At 40.7% G+C, this 17,241-nt stretch overlaps 1 protein-coding gene across 1 annotated transcript; it reads left to right on the top strand.

Moving 5' to 3' along the window:
- The first annotated feature begins 14,830 nt into the window (after window positions 1–14,830).
- Window positions 14,831–15,316, top strand: LOC137344705 (small ribosomal subunit protein eS12). Its single transcript, XM_068007835.1, has one exon. It carries the CDS (start codon window positions 14,889–14,891, stop codon window positions 15,282–15,284), a length of 396 nt encoding a protein of 131 aa, XP_067863936.1. The 5' UTR covers window positions 14,831–14,888; the 3' UTR covers window positions 15,285–15,316.
- Window positions 15,317–17,241: the final 1,925 nt, after the last annotated feature.

Below are 17,241 nucleotides of genomic sequence, written 5' to 3'. Positions count from 1 at the left end.
GACCCGTTTATTCCTACTCTCTGTTTTCTGTCCGTTAACCAATCCTTTCATGTGGCACCTTATCGAATGCCTTTTGAAAATTCAAATATACTACATCCACTGGTTCATCTTTATCTATCCTGCTGGTTACATCCTCAAAAAACTCTAATAGATTTGTCAAACACGATTTCCCTTTCATAAAACCATGTTGACTCTGCCTAATCGTATTATGACTTTCTAAGTGCCCTGTTACCACGTTCTTAATAATGGATTCCAGCGTTTTGCCGACGACTGATGCCAGGCTAAATGGCCTGCAGTTCCCTGTTTTCTCTCTCCCTCCTTTCTTGAATAGCGGTGTTATATTTGCTACCTTCCAATCTACTGGGACCATTCTAGAATCGAGGGAATTTTGGAAGATCACAAGCCGTGCATTCACTATCTCTGCAGCCACCTCTTTTAGAACCCTAGGATGTAGGCCATCAGGTCCAGGGGATTTGTTTGCTTTTAGTCCCATTAATTTCTTCAGTACTTTTCACTTTCTTCAGTTAATAATTGAACAGATCCCAAAAACATTTGTGCCTTCATTCATTATTTAGTTACATTTTTGCAAATTATTCATCAAACAATGAGACATCACGGCATTAATACATGAATCAAAAAATTGCTAAAAGGGGAACCAGTTCTGGTGTACTAATATTTCTTACACATTGTTTGAAGACAGAATGTTTAAGGCCCCTAGTGTTGCTGAATCTCTGCCCCTTTATGATGCTGAGATGTTCCGCTGGTAGGAGGAGGCAGGCATCACCTCCCTCTTGGTAATGACAAAAGATGATGCGAGACTGATGTGATGACATCATCCACCGGTTCCACCTCTGTTATCCCCAAAACAAAATGCACAGAATGCAAGCGTACTTTCATTGACAGTATATTATCCTGACCGGTGGGACCCATAATGCTGGTTTCAAAATGGCAACAGTGAACCTGTGCTATTTATTAATACTTTCCAATCTGAAACCAAAAAGACCTTTCCGGAGAGAGCGGCAAAGTGCCACTCTGAAATTCTTGGCACAGGCACCTACTCCCTTTATGCAAATTGCCCATCTCCAGGATTTGGGATGGGGTCAACCCCGGGGCAGACTGTTGGCAAGAAGTCCTGTCCTTCCGCACTTCTGGTGGTAAAGTGGGATTCAACGAATTTCGGGCCCTTATACCCGAGCTTTTCAGAAGTAAAGATCAGTTCCACATAAAATACACTGATAAAATATTCCAGGTTCAGGTAGGAATTACATTTAGAATTCCAAGGCAGCATTATACTTTACTACCATCTGAGACCATTAAGAGTAGATTCCAATGTGCGGCCTAGCAGACATTGTGGGTTGCATTTTGCTGGGTTACACAATGAGGTCAGCCAGGAGATTGCTCTGCGGATATATGTAAGCAAATGAACACAGGACGCATGTGGAACAGAACTCTATTCACTGGCTCCATTTTCAATGTTTTGAGAGTGTGGTGGATGTGTCCCCAATCTTGGAACAATAAAAAATACTCTGCAGTTAGTTTATAAGGTGACCATTCTGTCAGCCAGACCCCGGTGAACGCTGTTTAAATTTGGCTTTGCAGCAGACCCAAGTTATATTGCCCTTGGTCCAAAATGAGAGGGTGTAAAGTCACTGACTGAGAATGGATTTTAGTTCTCAGGTCAAACTATAAAGTTGCCAATCCAACTCCCAAGTTATACTGCTGAATTTGTGAAGTGGAAATGATTACACCACCACTTCACAGTGACACAAAAGTGGTAGTATAATGACAGCCTAAACAAGGCAATTGCATGCATTATATTCCTCAAAGAACTGAATGATCTCCGCACAAAATCTGACAATAGCAGCTGTTAATAAGTCTTAATAGAAACAGGCAGTATTCGTGAGTTAGCCTTCTGCTCCCTTATATTTTTTTTATTTATGTGGAAAGAATGAAAAAATGCACAAATAATGTTACACTTGAATTCGGGTAATTTCTGGAAGAGGTTTCAGCATGAATCCAATTATACTATGATATAATGGAATTGAATGGAAACAGTATAAAGAATGGTATATTTAAGTCTGTTTTATGCTTGGATCATAAACAAAATATGAAGAAATTGGGAAAAAGAAAAGGGCTTTTAGCTCATGTAGCCTATTCTTTAATAATCTAGCCCATCGAATCAATACCCTTGACATTCATTTTAATTTTAGTCCCTTGCTTCATTTATGTCAAACCATTATTCCAATTACTGTATAATTCCATTTCAAAGTCAATCTCAAATTTGATTTACTCTATTTTATCCTACACTTGCATTCCTCTAATCCATTCTGCAACAAAATGTCCAACTCGTGTTAAATGAGTCCATACTTATCGCATTAACTGCACTCTTATAGCAGTTCATTCTATGCATTTACAATCCTCTTGTCAGAAGAATTTTCTCAGCTCAATCTTTTCTTCCATATCTTGAAACATTGCTTCTTACATTACACTTTGCATTCATTGCAAAGACCTATTAACATCCATTTTAGCAATTCTGCTTATTATTTTAAATATCTGCCTCATATTATATGCCCTTCTTTGTTCAAAGAAGATTAGCCAAAGGTTACTCAACCTCTTCATCACATGTATCTAAGTCTGTAAATTATTACTATTACTCATCTTTGCATTCTTTCCAAAGGGCCAGTTAGACCATTTATGTAACATTTTAATACATTGATATTTCCTGTTTATTGTATAATTGAAGTACTTTTAAAATTAATTAATTTTGAATAATTTCCCAATATTTGTTTTTAAACATTGATACATAAGAACATAAGAAATAGAAGCCGGTGTAGGCCAAACTGCCACTCGAGCCTGCTCTGTCATTCAGTAAAATCATGGCTGATCTTCGACCTCAACTCCACTTTCCTGCCCCATCCACATATCCCTTCAGTGTTCAAACATCTACCGATCTCAATCTTGAAAATATTCAATGACTGAGCATCCACAGGCCTCTGGGGTAGAGAATTCGAAAGATTCACAACCCTCAGTGTAGAAATGTTTCCTCATCTTGGTCCTAAGTGGCTGACCTCTTGTCTTGAGACTATGACCCCTGGTTCTAGACTCTCCAGCCAGGGGAAACAGCCTCTCAGCATCTACCCTGTCAAGCCCTCTAAGAATTTTGTACATTTCAATGAGATCACCTCTCACTCTTCTAAACTCCAGAGAGTATAGGCTCATTCTACTCAATCTCTCCTCATAGGACAACCCTCTCATCCCAGGAATCAATCTAGTGAACCTTCATTGCACCGCCTCTAAGGCTAGTATATCCTTCCTTAGGTAAGGAGACCAAAACTGTACACAGTACTCCAGGTGTGGTCTCACCACAGCCCTATATAATTGCAACAAGACCTCCTTACTCTTATACACCAACCCCCTTGCAATAAAGACTAACATACCATTTGCCTTCCTAATTACTTGCAGTACCTGCATGTTAACTTTCTATGATTCATGTACAAGGACACCCAGCTTACTTTCCCACTGAGCTTTGTATAGTCAGAAAACTTGGATTCATTACATTCAGTCCCCTCATCTAAGTCATTGATATGTATTGTAAACAGCTGAGGCCCGAGGACTGATCCTTGAGGCACCCCACTATTTACAATCTGTCAACCCGAAAATGAGTATATTCCCACTCTCTGTTTTCTGTCTGTTAACCAATCCTCAATCCATAATATATAACCCCCAATCCCATGAGCCCTAATCTTGTATAACAACCTCTTACGTGGCACCTTATCAAATGCCTTTTGAAAATCCAAATATACTACATCCACTGGTTGCTCCTTATCTACCCTGCTAGTTTTTTTTTTATTTGTTCAAGGGATGTGGGCATCGCTGGCAAGACCAGCATTTATTGCCCATCCCTAATTGCCCTTGAGAAGGTGGTGGTGAGCCGCCTTCTTGAACTGCTGCAGTCCGTGTGGTGAAGGTTCTCCCACAGTGCTGTTAGGTAGGGAGTTCCAGGATTTTGACCCAGCGACAATGAAGGAACGGTGATATATTTCCAAGTCGGGATGGTGTGTGACTTGGAGGGGAACGTGCAGGTGGTGGTTTTCCCATGTGCCTGCTGCCCTTGTCCTTCTAGGTGATAGAGGTCGTGGGTTTGGGAGGTGCTGTCGAAGAAACCTTGGCGAGTTGCTGCAGTGTATCCTGTAGACGGTACACACTGCAGCCACAGTGCGCCGGTAGAGAAGGGAGTGAATGTTTAGGGTGTGGATGAGGTGCCAATTAAGTGGGCTGCTTTGTCCTGGATGGTGTCGAGCTTCTTGAGTGTTGTTGGAGCTGCACTCATTCAGGCAAGCGGAGAGTATTCCATCACACTCCTGACTTGTGCCTTGTAGATGGTGGAAAGGCTTTGGGGAGTCAGGAGATGAGTCACTTGCTGCAGAATACCCAGCCTCTAACCTGCTCTTGTAGCCACAGTATTTATGTGGCTGGTCCAGTTAAGTTTCTGGTCAATGGTGACCCCCAGGATGTTGATGGTGGGGGATTCGATGATGGTAATGCCATTGAATGTCAAAGGGAGGTGGTTGGATTCTCTCTTGTTGGAGATGGTCATTGCCTAGCACTTGTCTGGTGCAAATGTTACTTGCCATTTATCAGCCCAGGCCTGAATGTTGTCCAGGTCTTGCTGTATGCGAGCACGAACTGCTTCATTATCCGAGGGGCTGCGAATGGAACGGAACACTGTGCAGCACCCTCAAAAAACTCTAATAAATTTATCAAACACGATTTCCCTTTCATAAAACTGTGTTAACTTTGCCTAATCATATTATGATTTTCTAAGTGCCCTGTTACTACATCCTTAATAGATTCTAGCATTTTCCCTACTACTGATGTCAGACTAACTGGTCTTTGGTTCCCTGTTTTTTCTCTCCCTCCCTTCTTGAATAGTGGGGTTACATTTGCTACCTTCCAAACCTCGGGGGTCCATCCTAGAATCCAGGGATTTCTGGACGATCAAAACCAATGCATTCACTATCTCTGCAGCCACCTCTTTTAAAACCCTAGGATGTAGGTCATCAGGTCTAGGGGATTTGTCGGCTTTTAGTCCCATTAATTTCTCCAGTACTTTTTCTTTTCTAATCTTTATTACTTTAAGTTCCTCACTCTCATTAGACCCTTGGCTCCCCACTATTTCCGATATATTTTTTGCTTCTTCCACTGTGAAGACAAATACAAAATATTTGTTTAATATCTCTGCCATTTTGTCAATCCCTTCCTTTTTACATACTTGTAGAAGCTCCTACAATCTGTTTTTATATTTCTTGCTAGTTTACTCTCATTCTATTTTCTCTCTCGTTATCAATTTCTTGGTCGTCCTTTACTGATTTCTAAAACCCTCCCAATCCTCAGGCTTACTACTCTTTTTGGCTTGTAGTTCCCTATTTTTGCTCTCCCTCCTTTCTGGAATAGCGGTGTTACATTTGCTACCTTACATATTGTTCTAGAAAACTGTCTTGAATGCATTCCATGAACTCGTTCTCCAAACTGCTTTTGCCAATTTGGTTTGCCCAGTCTATAAGAAGATTAAAGATGCCCACGATTATTGCATCACCCTTGTTACAAGCTCCATTAATTTCTTGATTTATACTCTGTCCAACATTATAACTACTGTCAGGGGGCCTATGGACTACTCCCTCCGGTGTTTCTGCTCCTTGTTATTTCTTAGCTCCACCATTACTGATTCTACATCCTCATTTTCTGAGCTAAGATCCTTTCTCACTACTGTCTTTATCTCATCCTTTATTATCAGGGCAACCTCCCTATCTTTTCCATTTTGTCTATTTTCTCCAGTACTTTTTCTTTTCTAATCTTTATTACTTTAAGTTCCTCACTCTCATTAGAATCTTGGTTCCCCATTATTTCCGATAGTGGGGAACCAAGTGTCTTGGAATATTTAGTTCCCAACCTTGGTCACTCTGCAACCACATCTCAGTAATGGCTACTGGATCAAACCCATTTATCTCTATTTGTGCCATTAATTCATCTATCTTGTTACGAATGATTCGTGCATGCAGATATGGCAACTTTAATTTTAACTTTTTACTATCGTTCCCTGATGTGACCTTAGTCACTAATGCCCTATTACCTTTGTTAAACTCTCTGTCCCTTCCTGACACACTGCTTGTTTTCACCCAAATCGCTACTCTGCTCTACAGCCTTCACTTTTCTCTCTAGACTTATAAATTTACCCTTACCTGAATGCTTCCCCCCGTTCCCCTCATTAGTTTGAAGCCCTGTCTATATAATTCAAGTGTTAGCCTTGGCTCAGTGGTAGCATCCTCATCTCTGAGTCAGAAGGTTGTGGGTTCAAGTCCCACTCCAGAGACTTGAGCATATAATCTACTCTGGCACTTGTATGCAGTACTGAGGAAGTGCTGCACTGTAGGAGGTGCTGTCTTTCAGAAGAGACGGTAAACCGGGGCCCAGTCTGCCCTCTCAGATGGACGTAAAAGATCCCACAGCACAATTCGTAAATGAGCAGGTGAGTTCCCTCGGTGCCCTGGCCAACAGTTATCCCTCAACCAACACCTAAAACAGATGATCTGGTCATTTATTTCATTGCTGTTTGTGGGAGCTGGCTGTGCACAAATTGGCTGCCATGTTTCCTACATTAAAACAGTGACTACACTTCAAAAGTACTTCATTGGCTGTAAAGCACTTTGGGACATCTTGAAGTCGTGAAATGTGTGAAAGATATGCAAGATTTTCTTTTCTTATTTTCATAATTCAACAGATGGTAAGATGGATTTACAACAAAGATATGGCTTTTGAACCTCAATGTAAATTGGTCATATTTTATATATAACATTTTAAAACAGGTGTTTTTGATTTATTAATATAAGCAATAAATTCTTCACAAATTTCAGACTTTAGCAGTAACACGCCAAGTTCTTTTACATGTCAGAGAATATTCTCATATGCAAAAAAAGTCAACAATTATCAACACGCCAAATAAAAACCTGAACACACATAAATGGTTGAAAACTTGAATATTTTGAGATAGCATGTTGCCAGATATATTGACATCTAGTAACAGTGTGTCTTAGTTATGTAAGAATATAGACTGGTTATTAATTGAATAGTGCCAACAAAATAACATACAAATGACAAAGTTATGAACATTGGTTAAATAATTCTCACAAAACCCTTTTGTGTTCTCGGTTTGACTTTGGCTGCTGTTGGTAGTTATGATGATTTTACACAATATTAATATTTTTCATTATGTTCTGTAAATCATCTGGGAGAACTGGATGAGGACACTGATTGCAACAAATAGGATGGCTTCACCATTCTCCAGCAAAGACATCCCTTTCCTTGATAAATAAAAAAAATACTAAATAAAATGATCCACTTGCGATTGGATCATTACTGGGTGGATTTGTAATGAGATTTCAGTGATGAGGGGGTCATGGTGTCTGTCTGGATAGACATGGCATCAGTTAGCATGTGACATTTAAGGTAAGACTGTAGTGGCATGTGGAGCTGTGGAATTAATGGGGAGTAAATGTTCTGAGAAGCACGCCATCCTAGTCGTAGGTATTGCATTCATAGATCTTTTCTGCGTTGCTATGGGAGCATTGGGTGGAAGCATTCTGAGCTGCATGCTATGCTTCGGTGCCTCACAGGGATGGTTAGGAACTTTGACAGCTCATTTAAAATAGTCCTGCAGTAGCACAACCATATATGACATCAAAGTAGTGCTGATGATAATCGTATCCAGCATGTTATCCAACGGGTCTAAAGATCTCAACCATGGCATTACAGAAAGACATTACTTCCCTGGGCTCACACTAACATTCCTTCCTATAACGTTGTTAGTGTTATTAGCTGCTGAATTACACTGCCATGGCAGTTTCAATCAATGATCAAATATCATCCTTAAATCCCTTTAATATTAACCTCTGCAGGAATTCCATGCCCCATTTTATAGTCATAAGTGATATTGTCAGCTCTTGTGTTCCTTAAGGTTTGACCCTTTTATTTGACAAATAATTTTTTCTCCCCACATATATTAAAAATTCAGTAGTTTTTCAGGTTATGGCCCATTCTTTTTTGGTATATGACCCATTTTTCTGGTCATAGGTACAGAATCAATTGAGATGTTTAAATGGAGATCGATGCTTACTTTGAACTAAGGATATAAAAGGATATGGAAGAAGGGCGGGAATTGAGATTTAAAAGAAAAAGAGTCGGCATGGGTAACAAAAGAGTGGGGTAGATTTGCCGGGGCTAAGTTCTGATCTCGACAAAGAGTCTACTTGTACAATGGAGCAGAGTCTGAGCTTGCATTATATTATGAGGTTGGTCCATTTACATAATTTATATGAATTTCTTTCAAACTTACACCTGAAACTAAGAGCTCATGGATGGGAGGTGAGGGGGGAGTTGGAAAATACCAAAAGATGTTGCCCTTAAAGGGCTTCTGGAAAATTTAAAGGGATGCAGCTAATTTATGTTATGTTATTGAAAATAGGGTAAAAAGACTTGCATTTATATAGTACCTTTCACATTCAGGATGTACAAAAGTGCTTCACAGCCAATGAATTATTTTGAAATGTAGTTACTGTTGTTTTATAAACAAATGCAGCAGCCAGTTTAGATACAGTGAGGTCCCACAAATAGCCATGAAATTAATGGCTACTTTTTATTCTGTTTTATTGGTGTTGGCTGATGGATCAATGTTACCTCGGTCACCAGGAGAGCTTGCTGCACTTCTAAAAAGTGCTATGCAATCTTTTACATCATTTGGAATAGGCAGGTAGCACCTCTGTTTTTTTTAATTTGCTCTTTGTGGACAATGCGGGCAAGGTCGCATTTAATGTCCATCCCTAGTGTTTGGGCTTCTTAAACAGCTGCAGTCCTTATGGTGATGGCACTCCCACAATGGTGTTAGGTAGAGTATTCCAGGATTCTGGCCCAGCGACGAGGAAGGAACAGCTAAATATGTCCAATTCAGGCTGGTGTGTGACTTGGAGGGGAAATTGGAGCTGATTACATCCAAAAGTATTGAGAGAAATGGGAGTTGAAGAAGGGGGAGCTGTGGCAGGAATTTTTTTTTAACAGCACAGAGAAGTGGCACTTGAAGATTGATTTAACATTCGCTTTTCTTAAAAAAAAAGCCCCTCGCAAGAGAATTATGACTTATATAAAAGTTCATGGGATAAAGGAAAAATCTATAAACTGTATAATAAACCAGCAAAATGAATGAGAAACATTGGGCCAGAAATCGTTCCCGAAATAACGGAGGAGTTAACAGCGTTCTCAGCTTTTAGTGGTGAATTGAAGGAGCAAGTTCCCGCGTTTGTACAGGTGAGGTGAGTATGCACTGATCAAAGTATTGCCTGATTAGATCATTAGTGCAGGCAGTGATAGGTGCAGAGAATTTGTGGTGTCCATTGTCCAACTGTTATTTTTTATTGGGGCAGAAATCGCTCATGCAGTAATGGTGAGCTCAACAGCGCTCTCCGTTGTTAGTGGCAAAATGGAGGAGCAAGTTCCAGCGTTCACACATGTGCAGTGAAACGTAGAAATCCAGAACTTGCTTCTAGTGGTTCGCCAGCGATATGACAGCTTCGAATTAAAGGGACATCGCAGACTGCAATCAGAGATACCATTGAAAAAGTCATTTGCTGAGCAGCTACCTGCTCCAGGCTCAAGCACTCTGTGCCTGCTAAGGGGAAACCCCAGAAAACTCAGAATAAGGCATATGAAGTTGAGACCCAGCATTGTGGGTCTTTTCATCTTTTTCCTCTGCTTTGTGCCCAGGAACTGAGTATTCCCCAGGCACAAAACAGAGGAACCACATCGGAGACAAAATGACAAATACAAATGAAAATAATGAGTATATTGTTAAATAAGTTGGATTAAAATAATGTGTGACAGTTGACCTACCATGGAATCACCAGTGTATGGTAGCAGTTACAAGGGGAAGGTTGCAGTATAAACCAAGAAAATGACACAGTCCCTCTATAACACTTTGTTAAGACCTTATTTGGAATATTGTGTTGAATTTTACAACTTATATAGCATCTATAATGTAGAACAATGACCCAAGGCATCTCACAGGAGGTGCGAGAAAAGATGGCCACTGAGCCAAAAGGAGAGATTAGATGGGGAACCGAAAGCTTGATCAAAGAGGTGAAATTTAAGAAAGGTCTTAAAGGAAGAGGTGGACAGGGAGGGAATTCCAGAAAAAAGGACCTAGGCAGCTGAAGGCACAGCCAACAATGGTGGGCAAACGAAGGTGGAATGCTTAAGAGGTTGGAGTCAGAGCAACAAAAAATGGGGAAGTTGAAGAGCTGGGAGAGGTTACAGAGGTAATGAGGGCTGAGGCCGTGGATGGACTTAAACACAAGGACAAGAATTTTAAATTTGAGATGCCAGGGGACTGGGAGCCTATGTAAGTCAGTATGGACAGGGGTGTTAGGTGAGTGGGACTTGGTGTGAGATATGAAACAGCCAGCGGAATTTTGGGTGAACTGAAGTTCATGAAGGATGGAGGATGGGAAGCCAGCCAGGAGGACATTGGTATCATCAGGGGTGAATTTCATCTGTGCACGGTGTAAATAGGTAGGCAGGGCTTGCACAGCAGCCACTGGAAGGAGTCAGCATGAAGCCCATGTGCTTTTTGTGGTCAGTCCTCCTTATCATGCGGTTGGCGAGCTGTCAGTGTGAATTGGATGGTGCAGCCGCTTGTCTAAGCTGCTGCAACAGCCCCCTATTTGGAGCTATATTTTTCGTTGAGAACAAAAAGAAGCAACATTGTAGAAAAACAGACAATAATGAGTGCCAAAACTGGCAGCAGCAACTACATAAGCTTTCAAATCAGTTCAACTGCAGATGACCTGAGGTAGAGGCAGAGGTAGGTGATGTTATAGAGGTGAAAGTAGGTGGTCTTTGTGATAGAGGGAATATGGGGACAATAGCTCAGCTCGGCATTGAACAGAATGCCAAAGTTGAAACAGTTAGGTTTAACTTAACACGATAGCCAGAGAAGAGGAAGGAGTGAGTGGCAAGGCCATAGATTTTGTGGCAGGAGCCACAGACGATGGTTTCAGACTTCACACTGTTTAACTGGAGGCAGTTACAGCTCACCTAAGACTGGATGTCAATTATGCAGTTGAACTCATTAGAGGAAAGAGAGCAGCGAGGCAGGGGAAAGGAACTAAGACAGCCGTGATAGTACAGAAAAGAAACCTGGGTTATCTTTGTTTTCCAAAATAATTGTCAGAGGAGAACAAGGCCCGGTGGAGTTTGATGTGGCCAAGTTAGATGTGTTAATTCATGATGCCAGTTCTATGCCAGATACGCTGAAGGTTGCGCAGCTTGGAATGGAGGGGACAGTGGTGGGGGCCGCACCAGGGGAAGGCAGGGATAGGAGACAGTGAAGGTTTACTTGGGATCAAAGTTGGAGGTGCGGGCAAGGCTGAGCAGAGGAATGGCAAATGCAAAAAGAAAGCAAAAAACAAAGAATTCAAGAGCTTGCATTTATAGAGCACCTTTCACAATCTCAGGACGTCCCAAACAGCTTCTCAGCCACTGAAGTGCTTTGAAGTGTAGTGACTGTTGTAACGTAGGGAAACACGGCAGCCAAGTCTTGCTCAGCAAAGTCCTACGAACAGCAATGTGATTAATGACCAGATAATCTGTGTTTTGGTAGGCCAAAGATTAGACAGTTAGGATCCTAAGGGTATAGCTGTAACCAATTTAAGGGAGAGTTTTTTTTAAAAACAGGGTTCGATGAAGAAGGAAGTGGAGTCGAAAGTGGGTAGGGAGATGTGGGAGGTGAGGGATACAAGGAAGTGGTTGAAGATGGCCTTGCGGTGATCGAGACCACAGAAGTAGAATGCCCACGGGAGATAGTGAAGTTGAGGTGGTGGCAACAAATATGGGTATGAGTGTTTGTACGGAGGGGGATGGTTTAGATTAGACAGGAGCAGAGTGAATGAAGTAGAGAAAGGGCAAAGTGGACTGAGACGGAGACTGAAATTTAGCAAAGATCAGTCATTGCTTAATGCAGAGGCTGAGTGAAGAAACAAGGGACAATATTTTGGGGAGAAATTCTTGGTGGGGCTCAGGGGCTTGGTAGTTTTCCTACATTACAACAGTGACTACATTTCAAAAGTACTTCATCGGCTAACGCATTTTGAGACGTCCTGAGGTTGTGAAAGGCGCTATATAAATGCAAGTCTTTCTTTTAGATGATGATTTTAAAGGAGAGGTGTGAGGGGTGGAACAGGTGAGTCGCTTGAAGGACGGAGAGGCCATGGTGTGACTTAGTGATAAGAGACGTGCCACAATCATGCCAGTCTGAATGGCACAAATGATGGAAAATATAGTCAGGTGGGGAAACTTCAATAAGGGGCAATGTGTTGCCACCTATATTTACAGAAATATTCAGAGAAAAGCAAAGATGTTTCTAGATTTCAGATTATTGAGCCATCAAGAGAGGCAAAAAAAACCCTATAAATTTCTCCTTAATGAGGAAAAGATCATCAAGGAGTTCGAATACATGATACAGACAATTAAAATAATCATTGAAACTGAGAAGGTGATTGTAGAGATGTAATTTGTTTGGAAATAAGACAAGACAATAGAAACTAGAAATTAAAAGTAATGTTTGGAACTACTTTTTCACTTGTGGAATGGATTGCTGCCTAATACAGTAAACTGTTGAAAAATTCCATGTGGTCACCTGATTCAACAGGGTGAGGGTAGATAAATAGGCTCAGGATAGAAGAAAGCTCAAATACAATCTGCTTGGGCCTAAAACAGGACCTGAATAACAAGTAACTTTCTCTTGCTCCTAGTTATTTATCTTCTTATAGTCTTATTGAATAAATAAATTAACAGGAGCAAAGAAATTAACTTGACTGCCTAAGTTCCAAGTGGATACATCAAATACACTAATCACTGCATGGATTTGGGAGGGGTAATTCAAGCCAACAGAGTGAATCAGTGTACTGACTAACAGGACTATCCAAAATCAATCATTCTAGCAGAGGACATATCATGAAATTGGGAGTGAAAACTGGGATTTGCATCAATTTCTTATGATGGGATCTTCCAATGACCCAGTGGATTAAATCACCAACCAGTGTAGCATAAAACCATAGAGATGGGAAAACTCCAGGTTTAATTCTTGGTCTGTCCTGATCGCCACCAGGACAGCAGTTGGACATTTCAATTGGCTTTAGCATCCTGGATGGGGAGGTGTGTGATCGTCCAGGACTCCTGCTCTGATTCCAGCAGATCATTCAGTAGCAAAGTACATTTGCTTGGACATAAGGGCTTGTCTGTGATGCTCTCCCTGGTCAAATAATCCACCAACTCCCACCGTCTAATCTCACACATGAGAAATGTCGAGTACTTTAGGAATTGAAGGGCTGTGGAACTGCACTCCAGCAAGAGTCGGAAGGGAGAAAATTGGAAAATAAAACTCTAATGGAGATCTAGAGGAGAAGGGATCTAAATGAGCAACAGCAGCTGCAGCAATAGCAGACTTTTAAAGAAGAATAATGAAACTCATGCTTAAGTGGAACTGCTGAAATCAATTGAGAGTTTCAGTGCTGAGGACAACTAAACCTCATCATTAAATAGTTGAGCAGAAGCTGCAATGGTTTTAACAGTGGCAGAGAGCTTAATGGCATTTCCAATTTAAACTTCAATTGAAATTAAATTGACTGTTATAAAGAGTGGCAGATACTGACAGTAACAGGTATTGTTATTAATTGTAATATCAAACCAGGATACACTACTGTGTTTTTGCCCCAAGGCAATTTTGGTAAACCATTGTCCAAAATGCATCAAAGCTGTTCAGTAATGTTATGTAAAGCAGGGTGTTCTCTTTCAATGTCATATCTATTATGAGCAGTCTACACTTCAATTTTAAAAGGATATAGTTGAATAGTCTTATTAATCTACTTCTTAAATTTCTCACACGGCAGACTGATTTTTCTCATTGTGATTTTCTACAAAATTATAACGTGGAATATGCTACTACAGAAAAAAATCCTAGAAATTTCGCAAAGTATCTTTATTGAAATAATTCTGAAAAAAATCCGATCTTTTTACTGTTCGAATCCTGATACTACTTCAATAAATTGAATTTAAGAACTGATACAAGTCTTTTCTACATCTGCCATAAAGTACATAAATACCAATAGCACCATCTTGTGGCAGTATTTAATTAATCTACACATCTGGTGACCCAAAGAGTATGATCATGGTATTTTAAAGACACTAATGGTTCTCCATGGCATTGTTCCCAGTAAGTTGAGTGCTTTTATAACAGGAGCATTATATCATTCAATGCATAATGTATTATGTAATAAGTAGGGGGTGTTTATGCCATGATAGTCCTTTTCTCATAGCCATAAAGTGACTACCTTGACGAAACCCGTCAGCTGTTAAATTGGAGATATGTGTAAATTAATCTGGCTCTTTAAGGTCGCAAAGTCCAACAAGACGAGAGCAAAAATCTGACCTTCTATCTGCTCAGCTAGTCCCTATGAGGAATGCTTATAAATAGGAAAATCCTGTGATCAATCAGAGGCTAAGTGCTGTTGTTCAGGGAAGTTTGCTGTTAAGAAAACAACAGATTTTGTTTTAAAGAAGCTACTTGTTCGCTGGTTGGTTCCTTACTAGTTCCATTGTGATTTCTTGCTGTTTTATGAACAAGATATTTCAGCTAATCAAGTACAAAGGTGACATACATGTTGAATGTGATGGGTGCACTAGATGCAAGATAATTTGGGATGGAGCCTAACATGTCAGCAGATTTCCGCCATTTTGATGCGGGGTTCGGCAAGAAACCGCCGTCTTCGGAGAAAATAAACATCACAATGGCCGAGGAATGCATAACCGCTGGAGGTGTGATGGATGTTAACACTGCACTTCAGGAAGTGCTGAAAACTGCATACATCCACGATGGCTTGTGTTGTGGTCTCCGGGAAGCTGTCAAGGTGCTGGACAAACGACAAGCCCACTTGTGTGTCCTGGCAGGCAACTGTGATGAGGCACAGTATGTCAAGTTGGTAGAGGCTCTCTGTGCTGAGCACCAGATCAACCTGATTAAGGTTGATGACAACAAGAAACTTGGTGAGTGGGTAGGCCTGTGTAAAATAGACCGAGAAGGGAAACCTCGCAAGGTTGTAGGCTGCAGCTGTGTTGTTGTCAAGGATTATGGCAAAGACTCACAGGCCAAGGATGTCATTGACAACTATTTCAGGGCAAAGTAATAAATTTCATAAATAAAAACAAAAAAAAAAAATGTCAGCAGACCCATGTGTACATTTTTCAAGTAAGGGTAGCATGGCCTTTTCCTTTTTTCTGAGTAATGGTCCTTGCTTCCTTCCCGAAAGCTGTACCAATCTGAGACAATGGGGCAGAAATTGCTCTGAGCTGCGAACCAACACTCCTCGCCGCTCCATAGTTTTATACTAACCCACTAACTTATGGTGGTCTTTTCTTCTGGCATTTCCTCGAATAGGAAGCGGAGAAGAGCCCAGCGTCAGTCCAAGCAAATCAGGACCCTGGGAGGAGCGAGGGGAATCGATCTCTCCCCTTGGCCAATCAGCTCGCAGCATTTTTGACAAGCTGCGTAACTCTCTGCAAAATTTGAATGTGAAAACCAGGAAGTGAAAGGAACAACATTAAAATCTTTGTATAAACAGTTATAGACTGCAAAAAAAGGGTAAGAAATAATTGAATTAAATGAAAGAAACAAAAGGGAACAGTATAAAAAATATTAATTTTTAACTTTAAAAAAAAAATTTAATGACCAAGAACTATTAAAATAGCAATGAGACTCCACATTTTTTTTAATTAATTTTTAGTTGTTTGGCAGTCATTAAGACTTACTGCGCTGTTAAAATTTAGTTTAGACCTGGTATTTTTAAGTGTACCTGTCTTGTGGGGTAATTAGTTATTATCCAAGTGGGCAGATAAGCAAGTTTGCACTTTTTCAATGATTTCTCTGATTTGCAGTGATATACCTTTAATTTGAAGCTGTCATATCGTCAACGAACCAGTAGGAACAAGTTCTGGATTTCTGTGTTTCACTGCACACGTGCCAACACTGGAACTTGCTCCTCCATTTTGCCACAGACAATGAGCTCACCGTTATTTCACAAGCAATTTCTGCCCCAATATACTCAGGCTTCTTCTGTTGTTGTCCTGGAAGCCAATTGCTAGCAGAAGTATGAAAATGAACTGGGACATGAATCTCCTTCTAATCGAACTGGGACATGAATCTCCTTCTAATCTTCCCTTGCTGCTTCCTTGTGAGAAAGTGCTTGGCCTTTACTTGACCCTTCTTTAGCGTGATTCAGTTAAGGTTGGGAATTGGGAACTCAAGTATCTCAGGCACAAATGTGCTTCTTACCATTTTATTGCCATGCGCTGGTGCTGCAAAGCAGTACAACATTGTGCTACCAATCTCATGTGTGATTTATGAAAAAAGTTAAAAGGTGATTTTATGAATTGTCTCTTAGTGCCAGGCATGCATTTTGGGAATTTGGGCATGTTCTCCCTTCAATTTTCTGTCCATTAAAATGAATGCACATAAAATGGTGAGTGTGCGCACACAAAGTCCAGATATGAACATCCAGCAGACAAGGTTCCACTCCAGGAGTGTGATTTTGTAAAATTACCCATTTAATACCTTCATTTAGTCCCAGCTCCCTGCACCTTCTCCTTTACACAATGCTGTCAGCTGAGCTGTGGGGCACGACTGAGATCCCAGCTGGGCAAAACTATGTCTTTCACTGCTCAGCACTCTTAAGGTGAGTTTGCTTTTAATCTTTGAATTCCAAATTACAGGCAGCACTGTCTTTTTAGATAAATATTCCAAGATAATACCATTGTACAACAACAACTACTACTACTACTACTTGCATTTACATAGCACCTTCAATGTAGTAAAAGTCCCAAGATGCTTCACAGGAGCATTATCAAACAAAATTTCACACCGAGCCACATGAGATATTAGGACAGGTGACCAAAAGCTTGGTCAAAGAGGTAGGTTTTAAGGAGCGTCTTAAAAGAGGAGAGAGTAGTAGAGAGGCAGAGAGGTTTAGGGAGGGAATTCCAGTGCTCAGGGCCTAGGCAGCTGAAAGTACGACTGCTAATGGTGGAGCGATTAAAATCGGGGATGTGAAAGAGGCCAGAATTGGAGGAACGCAGAAATCTCAGAGG

Source organism: Heptranchias perlo, chromosome 27, assembly GCF_035084215.1.
Source record: "Heptranchias perlo isolate sHepPer1 chromosome 27, sHepPer1.hap1, whole genome shotgun sequence".
NCBI lineage: Eukaryota > Metazoa > Chordata > Chondrichthyes > Hexanchiformes > Hexanchidae > Heptranchias > Heptranchias perlo.
Note: the sequence above shows the minus strand (reverse complement) of the source record. Positions and strands in the feature narration are given on the sequence as shown.